Below are 13,270 nucleotides of genomic sequence, written 5' to 3'. Positions count from 1 at the left end.
AGCGCATGTCAAGACACTTGGAAGTCAAAAATGAGGTAATGCTTGTAAAACCGTGACGGATGATTTTGAACTATTCCCAGAAATATTTGTATTTTTTAAACATTTTTGATTTTAAGTCACATGGTTTGCTACATTGTCGGTAAACTTTAAAGGTTTGGCTAACTCATACATTGAGTTAGATAAATAATTGCCTTAAACAAGTTAATTTACTGACAGACTATGAAGAAGGAAAAGTTCATTTTTTCTAATTCATCAAAAAACGCACACACATTTATTTCTAAAACCGCTCTCATCACGCTCGACTCATCCAGCAGTTATTTCCGCCTTCTTTCATATGATTGGCTTCTATGGAGAATAACCCCCGCCTTCTTTCATTTGATTGGTTGTTTCCAGCTTTACACCGCTGAGGCAGATCAGTAGATCTGGAGTCTTCTTACAAGGTGTTGTAAATGCCGTTAAGTCTACCAGGTAAATATTTAACGATACGCACCTTGCATCATCTTATCATTAAAGTTATTTGTCACGCTTGCAAAAAACACTGACTGGAAGGATATATGACTGAGACACGGGGAGACAGAAAAAAACAGACGGTGGGCGTCGCATTATAAAAAAGTTACGCGCATTGTGGTCTTGATTCACAATCATAGCTCTCTGAGGTTGAGAGCGCGCACGTCTGCGTGTGAGCGCGAAGTTAGTTCCTGCCGAAGCGAGTCGAGTGCACAAACACGCATAAACGTCAGACACTTTGACTGAATCTAAACGATGCGAAGAGCTCACTGACGTTTACATGAAGAGGTAGTGGGGTGGTCACACCTGTCCGCCAGGTAAGACCCTCGGGAGCAGCGTCAAGCTGTTATCCCTTTCCGCTTCTTTTTAACTGTGTCGTTGACGTAAAGAAATTGATTCCTTTTGTGCGCCCAGCAGTGGGTCATCCTTACTCTTTTACTTGTTAAATGGCTTAATAAGAGTACTTTATAAAGTCTGTTAATACGTTAAAAATGACGTGAAACAAGTTACGCTCCGTAGCAAAAGTTGTATATGATCGGTTAGGTTTTGGGTCATATTGTTTTGTATTATTTACACTTCAGTCTAGTTTTGTAGGCTGTTTACACAGAAAGAAATCATTTTTACACCATATGTGTGCATGCATTAGATTCTTGTATCCGAAGATAACAGGGTGAGAATGTGTACATTTTTAATCATGTGGTTTCCTGGATTCAAACCCACAATTTTGTTAATGCTCTACCGCTTGATCCAGAGGAACAGGTTTAGTTTGTCTTAGTAATAGGGCAATTAATCGAAAATAATCGAAATCGTCCATTTTGTCTTCAAACAATTACAAAAACAAAAGAATCAATGTACAACGAGTATTGTGCCACGTTCCATTCGGCAAGGATCCTCTTTTCAGCAGTGGTTCAGCTGTGCTACTTCTATACATTTATTTTTCAGTTGAATTCACGGTTAAAAAGCCAATGTTAATTAATTAAAATGTTCTATGTTGTTCACAAGTTTAGGAGTAATCGTTTTAAATAAATGGGATCTCAAGATTGGCCAAAATAATCTTGATTAAGATTTTTGTGATAATCGAGCAGCCCTACTAAATAACACAAAGACGTGTTTATGTCATGTCTGTACAGTTCCATAATTATAGGGCCATGCCCTCTGTTCACAGACACCTGACCCAGGCTATCAAGGTCTTCCTTTCCAGATTGGTGTGTTGACTACTGTCGATCGGTCAAGCAGGTATTAGCCGAACAGTTGACAGTAGCTGAGCTGAAAGGGTGAAATGAGCGTCAAAGAAGATTTACATTTAATGATTTGCTTTTACAAAGAAGATCTATCCTTTAGCTTTCCAGATTATACATTACAGCATGTTGTACCACAGCATGTTGTAAACTCTCTAGTATTTAAAGGAAGAGTCCAAAAACATCACATCGACCAGTCCCTCTATAAAAAGAAGTACTGCCTTAACCACAACAATCCCAAAATAATAGGATTGAAAGCTTCTTTGAATTTAAAATATCTTCTGCCCTTATTTCCCTAATGATATTCAAATGACATCCACCTCAGAGATTGGGCTGGGTGTGGTATTTAATGAAATGTGGGGAGTGAAATTTGTTGTTTTGGCATTCACGAGTTTATGCAAAGTGATGCTTAAGTGCAGTATTAACTTTACATGCTTGCGCTAAGAGAGGTTGTGAAACAGCAGAAATCGCACCACAAGGACACTGAATTTGTGGAGTAACCTGCAATGTTTAACCCGAGCAAGCAGAGGATGATAAAAGTCATAACAGACTTAAATCACCGATCCATCCTGGCAGCGCACAAATACAAAATGAAGACACCATTCCAAATTTCTAGATGTATTGTGTATCTATTATATATTTTTTGTGATCTATTATTTTAACCTATATGCTAAAATTGATCCGTTGTTCAAAACTTCAGACTGACCGGTGTATTTGTGCTTTAATCACTTAAATCACTGTAATCTATTCCTGAATCCCTTATGGTCCAATTCCCTCTCATCTTGCACATCTGTCATATGCTTCATCAGAATCCTCTCTATTGTGTTTCCTGGTTTCCACAAGGCACGAAACCAGCTTTCTTCCTCTTTTTCTATTTCACTGCGGTTTGTCACCCTTTTATTTGCATAACAGTTTCTTATGTACAACATGACACAGTTCTGGATGTAAGCTCTTGCACCTGTGTGCTTGACTATTTTTCTGGCTTTAATCATTGGATGCTCCCACCCCTCAGGCGTTCAAGCAGAACGACGAAAGACAGAAATAAATCTGTTTCGAGATCAGTTTCAAAAATGCGATTACACATGGGAAACACCTGAAAGTACAAGCGAATACTCTTGGCTGTTATTAGTGGAGTTTGTGATCTTCAAGTATGCGGTCGTTAGGATGCAACTCTTCTCTGCACACAGATGAGTGTGTACGGTTTTGGGATAAACGGTACAGTGCTACAGTGCATGACAGCGCAGGATTGCGGGTGTGCTGAGTCTGTGTGTGTGTGTTCCCAAACCAGGAGAACAGAGCTTTTGTACAAACTGAAAACAACATTGACATTTGAGAATTGAAGGATCCTTGGAGAAAAGAATGAACCATTGTGCTTCAGGCATAGGTGCCCTCGGAGAAAACACACACACACACACAGACACGCACACAAACATGAACACACACATGCATTTATACACAGTTTTAGAGAGGAAGGGAAAACAATGGAATAAATGGAAGATGAAGTTTCTTTATTTGAATTGGTCAAGCGTGAAAAGCCTTGATATTTAGTATAACAGCTATGAGGGACTTTAACAGGTTCTATCACCCACTTTACTAGTTTGCACACAAAAAAATCATAATATGTGGACTGTCTGAATCTTTAAAGGGGTCAAATAACAGCAGCTAAAACATTTTTTTTTGTTTTAGATGTAATGTAATGTGTATACACGATTTTAGGTTAAAAACGCTGTATTTTCCACATACCGTGCATGTTTGTATCCTCTTTGCTCCGCGTCTTTGAAACACGCTGATATTTTACAAAGCTCATCGCTCTGTAAAGCGAGCTGTGCTATGATTGGCCAGTTAACCAGTCGAATACTGTGCAAAGGAACTGTAGCGCTTCTTACCATATTCGGAACGTCAGGTTCAAAAGCAATTGTACTGAAAGGTGAAACAATATCATCGGTACTTCCTTTTATCAATTCAAGCCCGAATCTGATACGGAAAATGAAGATGTATCAACTTTGTCACCGCGACATAAGCAGGAAAGAATTGGTAAGGTTTTATTAAAAATATGTTATGTTACATAGTTAAAAACTATAGCTAACTGTTTAACCTTTTATATACGATATTATAAAGTCAATAAAAAACAACCATATACATTATACAGAGTTTGTGTGAGAAACAAGCTCGCATTACAGCAGGGAAGGGTAATGGAGTGCATTGGCCCTTCTTGATCAACCAGTGTTACGCCACGTCTCGTCTCGACTCAACAAAGACAATAAACCGCATTATAAACAAGGCGGGACGAGTGCCTTGAGGGAACGACGCAGGGCTGGTGTAGCGAGTGAACACGAGTGTCAGCTGCGCATTGCACCGGTCTCACATCTCTCACGGAAGAGATCGGAAACAAAATGACAAGCGACATGAGTGTACGAGGAGAGAGGACCAGGGCTGGACATTATGTTTGGTTTCATTATGTTTGTGTGGCCGTAAGTCGACCGTGAGGGAGCTGACGGATTTTACATCGTTTTTTTTTTTATTATTAAAAGTCGTTTTATGTTCGCCGGTTCCTTCTTCCGTTTTAGGACTTTGTTTCACTTTGCTCATCAGCTGAATTTGCAAATGTAACCAAACATTTTGTCTCATCTTTTGGCATGGCAAACAAAGAGTCTTTCTTTTCGCAACGAAACACACAGCGTCTCCACGACATGGCTGCGGCAGTGACGATATAATTTGATTTACAAGTACGCCCACTTTTCTTGCGCTTAGATTTAGGCGGTATTAGTCAGGTCATAACTGAAATGACGTAGATTTGTGGGGGTGTGGTTGCACGAGGAGTTTCAGGCAGGTCTGGGGGAGAGTTCGCTTTTAGATAGAATGCATCTTTTGTTCCGACACCATGATCTTTGCAATTTTACGTGTCTAAAACATGCATGGGCAACTTATAACACACCAGAGACAGAGAGAAACACATATTACACACATGAACCCTTTAAAAACGAATGCTGTTTCTGTTTTAAAGGACTGCAGTTAATACTAACATAAATTGAGCCTGAACAATCACAGGTCACAACCCACACTTTAATTCAGCAAGGTTATAATTACTGTACTTAGACTATCATTTAGGATTTGCTATTATGAGTTTCTATTATTTTAATATCTGTCACTGACTTATGAAACCTGTCTGCAATAATAAGCAACACAAGGTTGATCTGACTAACTTTGTTTACTGTGTTACAGAATTTAAGAAAATGACACCATTTGAATTATGTTCTATAGGGCTGCAACTAACAATTAGTTTAATAATCGATTAATCTATTGATTATTTTTTCGATTAATCGATGAATCGGATAAACAAACAAAAACAAGAAAAGCATTCATTTCCAACCCTTTATTCAAAACAGAAATAAAATCTTCCGAAAGTGCACAAACATGTTGCTCCTTGATCATCCCTGAGCTGTTATAATAATAATAATTTATAAAAAATAAGGAACAATTCAAATCAGAAAATTTAGCAGGATTTGTTTGAATGTCAGAAGTTTGTCTCTAAACTACACTGCAGACGCACACACTCTCACAGGACAGTTTTGTCTTAAATCAAGATACATTTACTAGACACATGAAATAGCATAAGAAATTATGTCTTGTTTTCTGAAAAAAACACCTCAAAGTTAAGTGATTGTTTGCTTAAAACAAGCAAAATTATCTGCCAATGGGGTAGGAAAAATAATCTTAATGAGATATAATCTCAAACAGAAGTTTTAAGCATGACCTAATTTTCTCATGCCATTTTTCTTGTCAAGTAATCTTGATTAAAGATTTTTTAGATATTCCGACTGGAAAAGAGACAAAATTACTAAAAACGTGTCTTAGTCTTGCAATGCAAAGTGCAAAGTAACTATACCAGCCCTGCTTCACTACTGTTATTAACCAGCTAACGCTAACTTGTCATGCTTGTCAAGATGGATAACGAGTACACACCCGCACCAGGGACATTACGTTCTTCACTTCAACACGGAACAAAAGTAGGATTCTGTAGTGACTTAACCTGCTGTTGAACTCCCTTCCTCCTCATCAAAGACTCAAACATATTTGCGTTTTAGGTGCTGGATCATTGCCGTGGTGCTCCCGTGCCATGCCATGTCGCTTTAACATATTTTGCAGTTAACTCACTTTTTCTGTTAATTTAGTGTGAAACAGGCGGACAAGTTTGAGGAGTTTTGGCTGCGGTAAAGGCATCTTCTTGAGATCAGGGGATGGTACATACGAACAAAGACTCGGGGAGTAATGGCTCGGCGAAAGGTTCTGCATCTGGTGGGCTGTGTATACTGAAAAGAGCAGGTCAAAAGAATGTCTGAAACTGGAAACGTGTAAAAATCATGGCTCATCTGGCTTGACATGGGTTTAGGCGTGTTGCGTCTCTGTTGTACTGGAGATTTTTGTGATCATGAGAATGAAAAACAGGTGACTCCACCCCTCTAGAGCCCGGGTCGAACAAAAGATTTATTGGAAATCCTTATTACCATCGGGGAACTGAATTGAGAGATTGTCTGGGAGACAAACCAGCATATTTCTGATGGGTGTTGAATTAACCACGATGACCTAAGATGATTGCGATTCCAGCACTAAAAGGTTTATCTCCTCTTCATGGCAAACACTAATTTGCAAATTTCACTGGACCCGTCTGGAATTTTACGCTTCGTCTGCTGAGAGGAAGGCCCAGAACTGACAGGACTTGGTAATGGACTGGAATATCCTTTTTCAAGAGGTTGCGCTGGCGGCAGAGAGCCCCGGGGATTAAGTTTCTGGCAAACCCAGAATCAATGAGGGCTGTGAAAGTGAGAACAGAATCAGATGTGGACAGATAAACATCAACATGTAGTGGAAAGAAACAGATGCACACTGGATGTTACTCATCACAGCGTGTTGGAAAAATGGGGCATGTAGCTCGGAGATGCCCCGATGCACTGCAATACAAGCATAGACCCTGGATCAACCTCCTTTGCAACTCAGCATTGGGTATACGGGTATTTCCAATCTCTATGGGCTCATCCAGATCGTGGGGAGCAGGATACCGGGAATTCTTTGGTTGACGAAAGGGGTTAAGTTGACTCTGCGCACTCATATGGAGAAGCTCGGAGAGTTGGAATCATCGAAACTGGCGAGGTGGACTTGCAACTTCTGGTTAAATCCATGTCGGTAAACTGTGATCAGAGCTGGTTCATTCCACCCACTCCCAGTGGCTAGTGTGCGAATCCTGTTGGCAAAATCAGAGACGGATAAATTTCCTTGATGAAGGGAATATAATTGTGCGCTCATGATGAGTCTCCAATGCACCGTCCGAAAACCTTGTGTAGATGTTCCAAAAACCTGAAGAGAGACTGTACGAGAGGTCCAACTTGAGTCCAAAGGGATTCAGACCAGTGTAGACCTTGGATGCGTCGGTGCGGAAACAATGTGAGGTTTGCTGTAAATGGAGTGTACTGGAGAATGAATCCGTTACACTATTTCGCCAGACCAGAGTAGGGAGCTAGTGAGACATTGGGACTGGATGAGACTGTGACTGAGGAGGCGGGTGACAAGCTACAGGTGTGGGTGACTAGGAATATGGGGACAGTGAGCGGAGTGAGGTGATAGCCTGGCGATTCCATGAGAGATTACTGTAATACTCTGTATATTCGAGTTAGCCAGGCGGCCTTGGCACGTTTACAGGCTGTGCAGAATGCAGTGGCTAGGCTGTCAATAGGTACACCCAAGCATGAGCACATCCCACCGACTCTGTCCTATCTTCAATGGTTGCCAGTTCGTTTCCGTATAGTATACAAACTTTTACTGTTTGTTTTTAAATCCTTAATTGGTTGAGCACCAACGTATCTTGACGTATCATATATCGGCTTAGTCTTTAAGGTCTTATGATCAGTTACTACTAACAGTGTAACAAGTTCAAAGAAAGGGATGAAGTGGACGGGTCTGCTTTGACTGCTGCTGACTTTATTTATACTTAAATACAACTAACAAATGAAACAACCGCACACAGGTGCTTCAAATAAATGTCCATCCACAGATTCTTTTCTCATATCCTTCCTGTTAGAAGTCCATGTCTCTCTCTTCTCGCTTTGCTTCTCCGGGCTGTTTATACGCTCCTCACGCCACTTACTGTATTGCGATATAGATGTTTCGTCATTTGCACTTGCCTCATTTACTCACCCCTCGTCTCCCAGCTCTCTCTCCCGCTGCAGACCTTCTCGCCACAAACAGTTTGCAGATCTATATTCAAACTGAAGGGCGATCACGCTTTTCCTGTTGCGGCTCCAACACTATGGAACGTGCTACTGGGGAACATTAGATCAACCAGTATATTTCTATTTTTAATACAACAACAGTTGTATTAAATTGTGCTTGATAAATACATAAAAAACAAACAAACAAAGATATGTATTGCCCTATGTGAAGTTTTTATTGTAACAAATATATATCTGTGCAGTTTTAGAATACTATATTGGGGTAGGAACTGTGAGGGAGGGGCTTCAAAGTTATTGTTATGAAAAAAGGGAGGGGGGCATACCTTTACAAACCACCTTATGTTTTTCATCCGAAAAGAACCCATTGTGCAAGTAGATCGTAGCAAGGCCTTAAGCTGTCGCAGTCTTTCTTTGTTTCAACACATGCATTGAGATCAAATCATATCAACAGATGCAAGCCTCTACCTGCATGCCGCCTTCTGTGAATGTAATGTGAGTCAATTCCAGCTTGTTGATTTAGCATATGATTCACTTTTAAATGACTGAATCTACCCCGGGCTAAGAGTGACACAAAACAACCCAATAAAATCAAAACACAAAATAATTTTACTAGACAAGACATGAGCCCACAACAAAACCGGTTAGGAAACATTGTCACGCAGTGTTATGCAACTAAATGCTACGATTGGCAGAATCAAGCATTCACTAAAGGGACAGTGTTAGGTTTTGAGGGTGTGTTATATGGAAGGCACATATATGTTGACTCTTGTTTGGCAGGAGTTAAGATTAGCAGTGTAAATATATAATGTTAAACTAAATCGTGTTGGTACAAGTGACTGTGGAGATGAACAACCCACATGATGCTAAGGTAAAGAGTTGTGAATAACATGCTGTTGTGTGTAAATGTTTGATAGGCCAACATGCACTCAGGCAACAAATGTGACTTAAGACTGTGAGACAAAAGCACAGTTCTATATAAATATCTCTAGTTAAATATGAATCGAACACGTAATGGTGTAACCACGTAACAGCAACCCAGCAACATAACAAATTCCTGTTATTTGTGACACTTAGAAAGTTTTTCAAAGGTACCAAAATGGATACTTATACTTTTCAGCGACACTTAAAATGTATCAATGTTATTACATTTTCATAACTTTTCTGTGGTATTTTTGCAATTGCTTTTAATCGATACTAGTGTTGTTGACTTTGTTTTAAGATCTTGTTTAATATGCTTCAACAATAGGGCTGTTTAGATTTTGTTTGTCTCATGCTTTTGGAGAGGTAGTGAACACAGTTTATCACACTGTGGGTTTTGTGGTTATATTTGGAACTGTAAACACTCAGGAAGTTGAGAGTTGAAATGCTTTTAAGTCACGCTAATGTTGCAAGTAATTCTGCAGATGTCGTAAAAAAGCCCTCACTCACTTAGCTTCCCCAAAAAAGAAAATGTTTTTACTCATCATCATGTCATTTCGAAACAAAAATATACTGACCCTTATTGACTTCTATGTGATACATTTCTGAAAAATATCTAAATCGTTTTTATTAGTTCTAATGAACTTAAATTGTTTTAAATAAAAAATAATTTCAACCAAGCATTGATGTTTCAGTGTATCCTGAAGAATTTGTTGTGATCTCAACCTGTGTAATTTAGCTAACTGATTTTTTTTCTGTTACAGGATGAGAATAAAAAAAATTAGGTGCTGCCTGTTGTGCATTCTAGGGCTTTGTTTCATATCCTTCCAATATTACTACAAAGCTTTGCACAATATTCCATTGCTGCAAGAGTTTTCTTCTCCATCCTTACACCTAAATAGCCTAAAGATGGTCGGCAGTTTCTTCTGGAACGTGCCGGATATTAACTTCTACAAGCACCACTTAAAGGTAATGATGCAGAAGACAACGCTTTAAAATGTAATTCAACGCTTTAAAATGTAATTCAACAAGTGAAGTTATTTAAACAAAATTATTGTTAAAACTGTATAACGGTAAATTATAGACTACTTTGAATGGAAAAGGTATTCCTTTTCAATGTATTTCTTCTGATTCTCAGAATGTAAGGGGATCTTGAAAATATAAGTCAGGAATCCAAACTGAGTTTATCAATACATTTCTCTCCAAATAGGCCTTTGTTGAATCAAGCGTTATCCAATCAGATTCCACTGTTTCAACGGAAAAACTTCACAACCAAAGATTTGTTCTCCAAGACGATCACACACCCTTTTTCGTCCGCACAAAATCTGGAGCAACGTGTTTCCGCGAGGGGACCAAAATGGGTGAATCTGCATCGCAGCGCATCTTACTTCATTATCACGGAGAGGACAACGCCACAGTCAAGAGGAGGGCGAACGCGGATCAATGTACTTGTCTTCAAGGCTGGCACGGCCCTCACTGCGGCATACCTACAATCGTCCAACATTCAAACCTCCCAACCAAGACGAGATTAACACCCAGAGCAACTCCACGTCGAGTCATCAATGCCATCAACATTAACCACGAGTTTGACCTGCTACACGCTCGATTCCACGAACTTGCAGACGTCGTGGACGTGTTTTTAGTTTGCGAATCCAATTTTACCGCTTATGGTGACCAGAGGCCTCTTTACTTCCAGCAGCAGCTCCAAAACGGAACCTTCGATTATATTAAGCACAAAATCCTTTACATTTTCCTGGACCATTTTCCAAACGGCGGCCGCCTTGACGGCTGGATCGCAGATGATTACCTGCGCACATATTTGACCAAAAACGGAATGTTGCGTATTCAAGGCGCAAAAGCGGACGATATTTTTGTCATAGATGACGCGGATGAAATTCCTGCACGAGAGGGAATCCTGTTCCTAAAACTGTATGACGGCTGGACCGAGCCGGTCGGGATCCACATGCGGAAATCGCTCTATGGATTTTACTGGAAACAGTTTGGTACGCTGAACATCTTGTCATGCTGCACGGTAGCCATGCTATCTAAGGTTTACAAGAACGATGGGATTCTTCTTCGACGCCGGACGTATTATACGATGCCAGGATTTCGGGAATATGAGAATTCCACTGGAAAGATTCTTGTGCCGTGGGCCATCGGGAGCCCAGTTCATTACGCTGGATGGCACTGTTCATGGTGCTTCAAACCAGAAGGCATTTATTACAAACTTATATCGGCCCAGAACGGAGACTTTCCACGCTGGGGCGATTACGGCGAGAAACTCAAGTTACATTTTATTAAAAAGCTGATACAGACAGGCGGCTGGTTTGATGGGTCATTACCAGACTATCCACCTACAGATCCCAAGGAGCATATGTATGCCCCAAAACACTTGATGGACAACTATGAAAAATATCGTCATTTGTTGGAGAACCCATTTGCAAATCTGGATAACTGACCACTTCACTAACTGTTTTTACCCTAAAGGTTATTCACTGTGGTACTATCAAAACATTGCTCTACAGACAACAATGCTATAACCAATGGGGGTCGGACGCAGTTTTATTCTTTTTTTAGAACTTGTAACAGATTGCACATACCGGAAATTTATGACCTGATGATATGAGGTGAAAATATTTTTTCATGATAAACTATGTGAACTCTAGGGAAAAAGTATGTCAATACTTTAAAGATATAGGGCATCCAAACATGAGAATTTCGGTCATCATTTACTCTTGTCGTTTCAAACCTGTATGACTGTCTTCCGTAAAACATAAAAGATATTATCAAGAAAGTTGATAACTGAACGGAAAACCCATTTATTTCTATTTTATGGACACAACACCAATGCAAGTGAATGAGTGTTTTTAACAACATTCTTAAAAATATCTGCTTCTGTGTTCTGCGGAAGAAGGAAAGTCATAGATGATTGATATGACAAGGGGGTGAATTAATGATTTTTCATCACTTTAATGCCTTGGTGATGTTTGGTGTGGCTTTTATATTTCTAGCAGAGGCAAACAGAGCTCATTAGGGTTTCATCAAACAGTGCCTATACACAATATGTGCATTATCTCTATGGGTAAACATTTGCTGAGGAATTGTTAAAGGAAACTAAACATTCTAGGTATTATTGTGCATACGTTGCTACTTGAGTCAAAGACGCTGAGATTTTCACTCGAGAGACTGTGAGACTGTGAACAAGACAAGAGTGTTCTTACGGGTTGTATCATTTATCTGTTTTTATGGTTTAATGGATAACAAACACGAAACGGCAGCAGTACAAGTATGTTGACATTCCACTGATTTTCCTGATTATATATATATATATATCCCGCTTCTTATGGTCTCAAAGTTCATTCACTGCAGGACAATCATAACTGATGATTAAAAGTAAGTGCAAGTATCTGTGGCTGATGGGACGCAAAACATTTTTAAGTGAACTAAAAAAGTCTGGATTAGTTTTAGGTTTGAAAATTGATTTTAAACATGTATATTGGTTACATTTAATATTTTTTATCCAAAGAATCTTAAAATTGAGAGAGCGTTTAATACTGTCAAAGTACTGAACAATAAGTGTAGTCAACAATTTAAAGTTACAAAGTATTAGTCAAATACACTGGCTTCTCATTGGAAACAAAATTGCATATACATTCACAACCTACTTAACAAACATAAAGGGTGGGTCTTTTGTATTCATTGTCAACTGACTGAGTTGTGAAATGTGTAACGTGGAATGTGATGCCAGTTGAAAAGATAAAGTTATTTTTTTGAGATAAAAGATTTCGACAGCAAAACTTTTTTGAAAGAATGCTATTGAGTTGTGCACAAAAGACCAGGAAGGTGCATGAAAGAGGTATGGGTTAGATTTTATTTTTAAATTACCATGCCAACTCCTTTCATTTGTGATGAATGATGGATACACACTCTCAACAGTGAGCAGAATATTCACTCAAACCTTTATTGTGATCTGCTCTTCTGTTCTGCTCCACTATAAAACCCCCATGTGCCTTAGTAGAATATACTTTGTATAATAATGTTCCTGTTTTCGATTAATAAACAAACAAATCAATTAAAATAATGTCAAAAATTATGGGAATAAAATCGACTAATTTTGGTTGTTTAGATTTTTAATATTTTGTTTGAGTCATTTTAATTGAAGTAAATCCAACTCAATTGTATTATGTTAAACCCATTTAAATTGGTCTAATTAAGTCTACTTATATATTTTGTGTTGAGACTACATAAATCATTTTGTAGATGTATGATATTAGTCATTACAGTCACATCATTAATGTGTTATGTAACTGTGCTAATGCTAGTACAGAGACCACCAGTCTCTTCTTTGAATTGTATATTTCAATATGAAAGTAAGTGATCTGT

General features: G+C 39.0%; 1 protein-coding gene across 2 annotated transcripts; it reads left to right on the top strand.

The window, feature by feature from the left end:
• The first annotated feature begins 414 nt into the window (after positions 1-414).
• On the top strand, positions 415-13,014 carry mgat3a (beta-1,4-mannosyl-glycoprotein 4-beta-N-acetylglucosaminyltransferase a). Of its 2 annotated transcripts, none has more exons than XM_056753429.1 (3): positions 415-468; positions 9,652-9,856; positions 10,098-13,014. In XM_056753429.1, the coding sequence occupies exons 2-3, from the start codon at positions 9,653-9,655 to the stop codon at positions 11,343-11,345; spliced, it is 1,452 nt and encodes a 483-aa protein (XP_056609407.1). In that variant the 5' UTR covers positions 415-468; position 9,652; the 3' UTR covers positions 11,346-13,014. The 2 variants fall into 2 exon arrangements, with proteins under 2 accessions (XP_056609407.1, XP_056609406.1); XM_056753428.1 differs by lacking the exon at positions 415-468 and adding an exon at positions 475-824.
• The last annotated feature ends 256 nt before the right edge of the window (positions 13,015-13,270 follow it).

Source organism: Triplophysa dalaica, chromosome 7 (genome assembly GCF_015846415.1).
Source record: "Triplophysa dalaica isolate WHDGS20190420 chromosome 7, ASM1584641v1, whole genome shotgun sequence".
In the NCBI taxonomy this organism is placed as follows: domain Eukaryota; kingdom Metazoa; phylum Chordata; class Actinopteri; order Cypriniformes; family Nemacheilidae; genus Triplophysa; species Triplophysa dalaica.
The sequence above is the reverse complement of the archived record's forward strand: the minus strand, read 5'-3'. Positions and strand labels throughout refer to the sequence as shown.